Source organism: Penaeus chinensis, chromosome 35 (genome assembly GCF_019202785.1).
Source record: "Penaeus chinensis breed Huanghai No. 1 chromosome 35, ASM1920278v2, whole genome shotgun sequence".
In the NCBI taxonomy this organism is placed as follows: domain Eukaryota; kingdom Metazoa; phylum Arthropoda; class Malacostraca; order Decapoda; family Penaeidae; genus Penaeus; species Penaeus chinensis.
This window is the reverse complement of record NC_061853.1, coordinates 13,811,570-13,821,725: the sequence shown is the minus strand read 5'-3', so window position 1 is coordinate 13,821,725 and position 10,156 is coordinate 13,811,570. Positions and strand designations below refer to the sequence as shown.

The 10,156-nt window shown below is 43.2% G+C and overlaps 1 protein-coding gene across 1 annotated transcript; it reads right to left on the bottom strand.

Moving 5' to 3' along the window:
* Positions 1–1,323: 1,323 nt before the first annotated feature.
* On the bottom strand, positions 1,324–10,156 carry LOC125044075 (dorsal-ventral patterning protein Sog-like; the record flags this gene model as incomplete). The annotated part of the gene is given in 7 exon segments (XM_047640521.1): positions 1,324–6,421; positions 6,935–7,015; positions 7,773–8,012; positions 8,402–8,526; positions 8,938–9,102; positions 9,275–9,802; positions 9,805–10,156. Coding segments are annotated over 7 exon segments (1,698 nt in total), but the record flags the coding sequence as incomplete, so codon positions are not given.

Here is a 10,156-nt window from a genome sequence, read left to right as displayed (position 1 = left end):
TTTTTTTGGGCAAGAGGCTCATAATATGCAGTGAAAGAACACAAGGTAGGAAATACCTCAATAATGATAATAAAAGTGAAACCAATTATTAAACAAGGCGATGCAGTTTAATAATAGTATAATAATTTTCATAATTATCAGTAATTAGTGATAATGATGATGACGAAAATGATAATACTAATACTAATAATAAGATTAATAATAACTACAATATATTTATAACCAATGATAATAATAACAATGATACAGTTATAACCAATCAAAATAATAATAATGATAATAATAATATCAATGATAATAATAACAGCAAATTTAGTAGCAATATGATAATAATAATAATAATAATTATAATAATAATAATAATAATGCAAAGTCTGTTTCAGCTGCCAGACTATAGAAGGGAGGAAAGGAGAGTAGGGGGAGGAGGGGGGGGGGGGGGGGGAAGGGGGGAGAAAGAGGGAGGAAGGGGAAAGGGGTGAAGGGTGACAGAATGTAGTTTTTTCCAGTGAACAACGACGGGGCTGATTTGCTCTGTGTATCCTGTAAGATCAAGTGTTGATAATGATTAAAAAAAATAATAATATATAATAACAAAAATAAAGAAATGGAAACGATTGTTAAGATTAATTCTTGTGGTTTGTTGATTTAAAAGGAAGGTTCTATACATAAGTGTGTTTGGGGAAGCACTTTGTTTTTTGTTTTGTTTTGTTCGTGTCGTTGCAATGTTGAGTAAATTAAAAGAAACATTAGGACAAACTTTTATTGTTTTCTTTGTTATTTCTTAACGGAGCCCCTGACAATCAAATGGAAGCAAGAAGATATAAAAGAGAAATATAAAGTCAGTTAAAAAGGAAAAGATGAAAATGAGTGAATGTTATACAAAAAAAAAAAAAAAAAAAAAAAAAAAAAAAATAATAAAGGGAACAGAAAAGTGATTCAGATTCTGTAAAATTATTGTTCCTGTTACAATGATACACAGAATATTGCATGAAAAACAGAGATTCGCTTGTATTTTGATTCAAAGAAAAGAAACATTTTTTTTTTTTTTTTTATCCATGAAAGATTTTTTTTTCTTTTATTCCTTTTCCAAAAAAATAGATATATCTGAAAATAAAATAATAGGCGAGACTATGAGAGATGTAAAGCTGTCGAATTCACTTCCTTTCACCCATTTTCATTGAGTTAAGACAGACAGAGCAATTAAGCTTTAGTAGAGTTTGTGAGATGTGCATTGCAACATACCACTTAACTGTTTCATTAGAGAATAATCTTATATCATTTTATGGAGAGAAATTATCTGCAAAAACTGACTAGCTTGAGAAGTTATTATCATTAGCGCTTTTCGCAACTTTATTTACAGAAGACAAGTACAAATGTTGTAACTATGATGGGTCACTAAATCCTCTACTGTGAACAGAAAGAAATAGCTAAATAAATTAAATGATTAGTTATCATACAATTCCATATGAAAATGCCAGTTTTCACAAATGCATCACTTAGTCGCGAAAAATAAACGTTAACTTAGTAATAGTATTATACCCTGCCAACAAGATCCTTTTTTTTGACTACTGACAACATCTCCAGAAGTTGACTTTGGTGTTTTCCTTTCATCACGTACTTTTAAGAAATATCTATGTACATGTATTCATATATATATATATATATATATATATATATATATATATATATATAATCTAATTCATTCACAGCTTTATGAACATCCCAATTTTCTTTTCTTATTTTAGCTGAAAGGAGATTTGTCACGATCTTTTTCCTTTAAATTCTCACAAGCCATTCTGTTCTCTGTTGGTAGCCAGTACCATCTTTCCAGTTTTCGGACACAATCCCGCTATTATCAAGTCTACCTGTAATCTGGGTATTTAAAACAAATAACTAAGAGAAGATAGGTAACTATGAGCCTTGCGTACTGCTGGTAAATATACCACACTGATTGGGTAAGTTTGATACCGAGAGATTATAGTACCAGACGCTTATAAATTCAAGGAAACCTCCACATCACCAAGTGTTTTGGACGAAGCACTTATCTTGAAGTAAATGGCCTGGGGTTAGTCTCGGTCAAGTGATACCATGCTTTTTAAACAACAGTTGTTCAGACAAAAATAAGAATGTCTTCTATACAATATGCCTCTCACCACTACACCACAGTGCATGACTGAAATTACACTTTTGAGTTTATGTAGCCCCCACTTCGTCACATTCCATTTCCTGGCACTTTCAGGCATGAAAGAAGATGATGAAAAAGTTGGTCTTAAGTGTTTATTTTCAACGGTGAAAGAAGCCATTTGATAGAAAACTTTATTCACAAATAATATGCTATAACTTGCATGATGGGTTATGCTGTTCCTGAATAGCCTGTCCTGTGAAGCTGTTGAGTATTCTGAGGCTCACTGCCGGCAAATGGATACTCTATTTAGCCATTGGTGTAAATCATCAGACATTCAGGTCTTGCATCATCAGTGGGTTTGTAACTATTCCTCTATTTACAAAGGAAACACATCTTTTATTGCATAATGTCCATTGAGGAACTTCTCGAATATCTGTATTTTCTTTTTCTTTAAAGAAGGAGACTATATATTTTTACAATCTAACAAAATGTTTCTAACTGATTGCTGCCACTTGAGTTATCAAGGCCATCCTATGAATATTTATATCAGCTAAACTCCTATATACTTTGACTGACATGCAAACTGCAGTTCTAAATTACATTACAGGTTCATCAAATGTAACATCTGCAGCATTTATAAACATTACCATGAGTACATTGCTGTATAGTATTCGCTACCTAAGCTCATAATTGCTAACTTCACCTATCATCAAGCAATGATTCTCTGACAATATCATAAAATACAAGCTATATTATTTCCAGAAGACTTATGATTTTACCATCATTACTCGTATGTGGGGTTTATACACAAGTTTCTCTTTGAACGGACCTGTTTCCTCTGGAGTTCGAATACAGAGTAGAGGAGCAAGGGTGACAGTATTAACTCTATCAAGTAAAGTGGGATGTCCCAATGAGCAGTCAAAAGGCATCGCGATTTCTGCATAACATCTGTTGGAACTAAGGGCACTAATATATATTTTTTTTTTGTAAGTGTGTGTGTGTGTTCTAGATGTACAAGCCATCCAGTAACAGCAACAAGGCATCTCTATGACATGCAATACTGACCAGGAATTTCATATAGGCTTACTGATATTTGCTTTAAATACTGTGTGACTCGGGTTGTTTCCAATTATACTGATGTCTATAAAAAAAAAAAAAAAAAAAAATGTACAAAGTAGTATTAGTTTCTAGAGTTGGGATACATTTCTTTCAAGTTATGTGGTATATGGATAAAATTATGATTTGCATCTCACGTCGCCTAATAATTAATCATTCCCTATGCTTAACCATTAAAGAAGACAAAAATCCAACTAGTTAAATCAAATAAAAAAATACAAATATGATAATAAATAACGGAATATACTGACTGATTCCACCGAACACAGAGTATTTAGTCCTCAACGAAGCCATCGTAATAATCTACATGACATAATGGAAACGGGTAATGTAATGGACAGCTCTGAGGAATGTATTGATTATCAAAACTCACGATTCACACGTCTGCCAGATTTGACTGAATAAGAATTAAAAGGACGAATTGCTAAGGTCAATCTCCTCAGCACATAAGGCCGAGAACGGATACACCAAATATCGGTTCTGGTCCTTTAATGAAACTCATAGATTTATACACAATAAGTAAAATGTCATTACTTGCTGCCATCTGAGATTACCAGCCATCCACATGTTTTACAGAAAGAAAAGAAAACATTTAAAGAATCATGGTAATATGACCGATACCTGAGGCAGATTGATGAATACTGATTCGCTCTTCGTATCCCACGGAACTCTTGAAAGAACCTTGTTAGTATCAGTCAATACCACTCGTTCTCATGCCTTAATCTCAGTGTCCCGTCAGATTGGTGTTCCGACGAGCTCTCACTACATAGGATAATGTCGCTAGGGATCCTCCTCCTATTCAATTAAGGTGGAAAACTAGCCTCTCTGCATAATCTTAAAACTTATCCATATACCACATGAATAGCTGGACACACTGAGAGATGATTTTGACCTTTGTGGATTTAAGACTTCGCTTGTTTTTGTTTTTTTTTCCTTTCTTTCTTTTTCTTTTTGCCTCTCGTTCCCAAGAGGATGTGAAAAATGGGTTGTCCCGCTAATGAAAAACAAAAACAAAGGTGCATATATCATCGTGTCACAAATACGCATTAAAATAATAAAGCAATGGACTATCCTAATGATTAACACTACTTATATATATGTACACATTTACAAAAATATGTAATCTTCCTCCTCCCGCAAAAAAGGTCTGGTTCATTATCGTCGTGAGTCAGCGAGCTTCGAGGCTTCAGTAAATCTCTCGCTCGAACCCGGTGTCGACTCGAAGATCATGAACCAGACCATTACCATCAAAAAAAGCTTGATTCACAACACATCAATCTAAGAAAGAGATAATCTAAATTCATGTTTTTTTTTACTCTCTCTATTTCTATTACACCATATTGAATAGAAGTGGTAGCCTCCACAGTTTGAACAAAATGCACCTCTTTTTAACCGTCAGCATTTGGGAAACGGTAAACACGAGGGTCAGACTTCACTGTGCGTCTGCTTCCGTTTTCTTTCTTCAGCTGAGTCATTGTTTGGGCAAAATCGGTTTTCATTTTTGTTCCTTTTTTTTTGGTTGCATGTACATTTCATTATTATTATTATTATTTTTTAATAATGAAACTAATAACACGTAAAGACAAGAGACGAAATGATAATGTGAAGAAAATTAGCAAACGGAAAACAGATCACGAATAACAGTGTAGTCTGGCCCTAACTTATAGTATCGGTCTATGATTGAGCTTGGAGAACAGACTCCAGTTTTTTTTTTATCATTATTTCGGTGACAAGCTCTGCCCATATGTCATCAGGAATTGGCATTCATGGAATATGATGTGGCTTGGGAATACGGAAATTTGTGAGGAGATTCCAGAACCCATTTACGTGTTATAATGTTCCGAAAAGAGTGGAGCGTGAAGGGACAGTCACAGCTGGAGACAAAGTGATCGTTTGTGCACCAGTGAATATGCCCTTTATAAGCCTGGACAGGTGCTCATCTTAATTTCCGTATGTGTAAAGCTGTCTGGGTTTGAGCTACTATCATTATTACAGCCATTTGTCTACAGCATTTCCAATTTTTAAAAAATGCTAATCTCCTCACAATTAGAGCGTATCCTTTCCTCATACTCAAGCAAATTTAGACTGAGAAACACCCGTTATCTTTGGTACCATAGACAGATTGCTGCTGAGCGGTTGAGCATTTTCTTGCATGGTGGTCAGAATAACTCGAAAGACGGTTAGACATTCTGTAACTTGGAAGAGTTTACGTTGTCTTGTTTTAGCATCAGACAGGGGAGATGGTTCTATGCTTGCTCCATGTGTGTGGATAGAGCAATTAAGCGGCACTGGTGAGTTTTCATTTATCATTCCTACGTTATTCGTCCAGATCAGTGACTGTGCTATTGTCGTTATCAATATTATTCTTTCGTGTTTTATTATCATTGTTATTAGAATATATTTCATATATTTTTTTTACAAAGCCACTACTTGATAGTTACCTAGTCAGTATGCTTGGTCGCCATACAACATGCAGCGTTTCAGTCCTACTCTTACGCGGACACGAAAGTCCGCTCGAGACCTGAGCCTTTCAAGAAGTTTTCAAGTTTTCTTTTTCCTCATTCTCACCACGATGAAGAGTGTGCTCCCCCTAAGGATCTGCCCAGCAGCTCAGGTCCCGCACACACTGGTCCTTCCGCCCGGACCAATTGTCACCCTTCCACACCCAACACTTTCACCCTGCAGCCATTAGGACCTGTGCCCGTGGTGCATCCTTCGTCTTGCGCATTCCTTCAGAGCATGGCTGTGTCCTTCCCTTTTCTCTACGGCGTCCTATGCCACACTGGGGCCAAAGGCATCTGTGCAAGTTTGACTTCCCAGTAACAAGAACAGAAGATAAGCTCAATAGGGAGGGGTATAAATACTTGTTTTAATGTCCAAAATGCCTAAATCATTCGGCAGTTCATTTTTTTTCCTCCATATTGACTTTCAGTTATACAGTATCACTACAGTCAGTCATGCAACGGCAATGCATTAACCTGAATTCCGCCTTCTGTAGCTGCCCTTCTTCTTGCGCGAGTTCTTCTTCGAACTCCTGGGCCAACCCCGCAGCTTGCTCTCGAAGACGGGCCCGTTGCTGGTCCGGTTGGCGCAGCGCAGACAGCATTCCTGCCCCACCTGCACTTTGTCTTGGCAGTTTAGCTTCGGGCACTGGAGGTAACTACAAGTGATGTTGCCATCCTGTGGGAGATGAAAGGACTCGATCAGCGGGGTAAACTGATGGCTGGGTGACCTAGCTCTACCTGCCCGTGTCATCAGTTTTCACCTGAATTTAAGGGCATGTCTACAGTCGGGCATTTGTATTAAGCTGTGGCATTAAGTGGTAAAGCCTGATCTTGACCCCAGCTAATGCCGGTACTCACAGCTGAGTTGACTCGGGGACTTTGCAGTTGCAGCTGTGCCCTACACTATGTAATGCTTGCCCCACTATTGTTATTATATTTTTCATTGTGACAAATTAAGTGTGATAACGAGAAGTAAGGAAAAAATCGTGAATTTCTCATCTGACCAACTGGATTTCTATACCAAGGACCTGTTGTGCAGCATATTCATCCAGGGACTAAATTCAAAATGTCTTCCCATGACTACAATGTATAAAGGCCCATTTCTCAAACAAATACACACAGTGATATCACTCACTAGTAACTATTAAAGATGGTTAACGCTGAGACATCATTTTACAAGCACACTTACCTTACATTTGCAGGTCACGCATTTGTAATCTCCAATCCACGCCACTCTTGGGTGCCACTCTTCTCCGTTTTCATAGGAACTCTGGAATGGTTTTGGTGTTGTTAGGAACGCTGAGGGAAAGTATAGAGTAGGAGAAGAGGGAGGGAAGATAGGAGAAGAAAAGAAAAGAGTCAGAAAAAAAGATAAAAACAATTGGAATAAACTCCAAGGTCGATTACGAATGAGAATATAGTAATAGAAATATGATTTATATCTTTCTCTCTCTCTCCTTTCATTTCTTTCTTTCTCTCTTTCATCCAACCTTTCTTCCTTCTTTTCTCCCTCCTTCTCTCCCTCTCTCAATCCATCCCTCTCTCTCCTCCCTCCCTCCCTCCCTCTCTCCTTCCCTCCCTATCTTTCTCTCCCTCCCTCCCACCCTCTCTCCCTCTCTCCCTCCCTCCCTCCCTCCCTCCTTCCCTCCTTCCCTCCCTCCCTCCCTCCCTCCCTCCCTCCCTCTCTCCCTCCCTCCCTCCCTCTCTCCCTCCCTCTCTCCTCCCTCCCTCCCTCCCTCCCTCCCTCCCTCCCTCCCTCCCTCTCTCCCTCCCTCCCTCCCTCTCTCCCTCCCTCCCTCCCTCTCTCCCTCCCTCCCTCCCTCCCTCCCTCCTTCCCTCCCTCCCTCCCTCCCTCTCTCCCTCCCTCCCTCCCTCTCTCCCTCCCTCCCTCCCTCCCCCCCTCCCCCTCCCTCCCTCCCTCTCTCCCTCCCTCTCTCCCTCCCTTCCTCCCCCCTCCCTCCTCCTCCCTCCCTCCCTCCCTCCCTCCCTCCCTCCCTCCCTCCCTTTCTCTCTCCCAGACGCCGTACCTGTGTTCTCAAACAGCCTCCTCTTCTCAAGATGTCTTCCCTCTGCTGTTTCCTGGTCCGGACGTTCTGCCTGTCGTTGGGCATCTCCGACCAGGCGGGGGGCAGCAGCATCTCGGGCTCGGTCTCACGGCACACGGGGCAACACGACGAAGGGTTCGATACGATCTCGCTCTCAGGGCACGGCAGGGGAGGGCACGAGGACCTGAAGCAGTCGACATACGGCTGGTCCGCGCGACTCATCTGAGCAAGGAGGGAAGGAGACGCTGAGTGGAGGGACAAGGGGTGGGCTGCGTTCTTGTTTCAGGGGCACTGGGTTCTCTGTCTCCTGGGTATGCATATGTATATTCATGTATCTATATGTATAGGTGTGTTTGTGTGTTTGTGTATTTATATGTGTGTGTGTGTGTGTGTGTGTGTGTGTGTGTGTGTGTGTGTGTGTGTGTGTGTGTGTGTGTGTGTGTGTGTGTGTGTGTGTGTGTGTGTGTGTGTGTGTGTTTGTGTGTGTGTGTGAGTAAAAATTAGCATATATAGGTATACCAGTCTTATACGATTTCTGTCCATTTTTCCCCCTATTAACACCCAACAGAATCTCGTCACCCATACACCTGTGACGTAAAGGAGGCACTCACCAGACATGTGCAGACGGAGCAGGTGTCGAAGCCTTTGGGTGCCAGGAAAGGGTGCCACTTCGACCCGACTCGGTGCTTCAGGTTGTTCAGTTCGCAGACGCTCCCCGTGTCTACGTCATTTCCGCCTAAAAGGGAGGGTAAGACTCGTCATGGGAACAGCCTCTGGTGGCACTTGTTTTGAACGGAAGGGAAAACATAAACGGAGTCAAATTATAGATACAGTGTGTGTGTCTGTTCAGATATATGCTGCCATGTTTATGTATCCTTTTTACTTGTCTCATTCTTTCTTTCTTTATATGCATATGTATATTCATATCAAGACTACATATACATATGCATATGTATATGTATTTGTATGTATGCATGCATGTATGCACACACACACACACACACACACACACACACACACACACACACACACACACACACACACACACACACACACACACACACACACACACACACACACATTTATATACACCGATATTTATCCATGCGCACCTCCCTTCCCCTCCCCTTCCCTCCCGCCAACCCACCTGGGCACACGGGGCAGCATTCGCCCGGGGGGGTGTAGGCGTCCTCGCACTCGAGTCTCGGGCACACGAAGTCCACGCACTTGACGACGCCCCTCGAGCACATGCACATGGAGCACGGGTTGACGGGCGAGGGCCAGCTGGTGCCGTCCTCGAAGATGTTCTTGTCTGTCGGGGAAGCAGACGGTCATCAGAGCGACAAAATACTAAAAAGCTCGGTCTCTGGATATTCCTATCATGAAATGTTTAATATGTACATGGACAGGATCAGCGTTTTTACTCTGGCAAATAATCTCCGTCGTGAGCAAAATGCGGCATGGGTGTGGCGTCGCGGCCTTACCTTCATCTATGCACTTGTAGACGACCGGCCTGGGCAGCTCCTCGTCCATGCAGGTCAGGTTCCAGCAGTTGGTGTCGACGGAGCTAAGGCGCTCTTCCGGCACGTTGGCTTCGTTGGGGCTGGTCAGGAGGCACGCGGGCGGCACGGAGACGCCCACGATGCGGCCGGTGAGGGGCGGCGGGTTCGCCTCGACGTCGGGCTGGACCAGTGCCAGGTCCAGGTAGGAGACGCCGCTGCCGAGGCGGGACAGCGACATGGGCATGAGCACGGTGGAGTGTGCCGAGAGCTCCCAGCCCTCCACGATGTCCTCGAGGCGGATCACGTTCATGTCGAAGCGCGGGTCCCACGAGCGGTCCTCCTCGCGCAGCGTCAGGTTCCAGTAGGGCTCCGGCGCCTTGCCCGGCGGCGTCCCGGCCACCATGACGTCGTAGTGCATGACGCAGGCCGAGTCCACCGCCACCCACACGGTGGCCGCGATGGGCAGCTCGGGGTGCGACAGCAGCACGGGCTGCGGCGAGCGGAGCGCTCGGTGATGGACAGCGGCACCAGCATCCCGCGCAGCTCCTCGCCGCCGTCGCCGCTGCTCGCTACCACCTCCAGCTTGCCGCGGAGCAGCGCGTCCAGGTCGCGGTAGGTGGGGCGGCTGTAGGTCCCGTTGGCCCACGAGTCCGCGTAGAACTGCGTAATGTTGTCCACTATGCGGTGTCGCCGTCGGTGGGTCGTCTCCAGGGTGAGGTTCTTCACCTCGAGGCCCTGCACGAACACCTGGTACTGGAAGGCGCCGTCGTTAGAGAGCGTGAGGAGCGCCCAGCCGGAGCCGTAGGCCGCGGGCGCTGCCGCCGTCCCCGCGTCTGCAGACGGGCGAGACGGGGGAGACGGCGG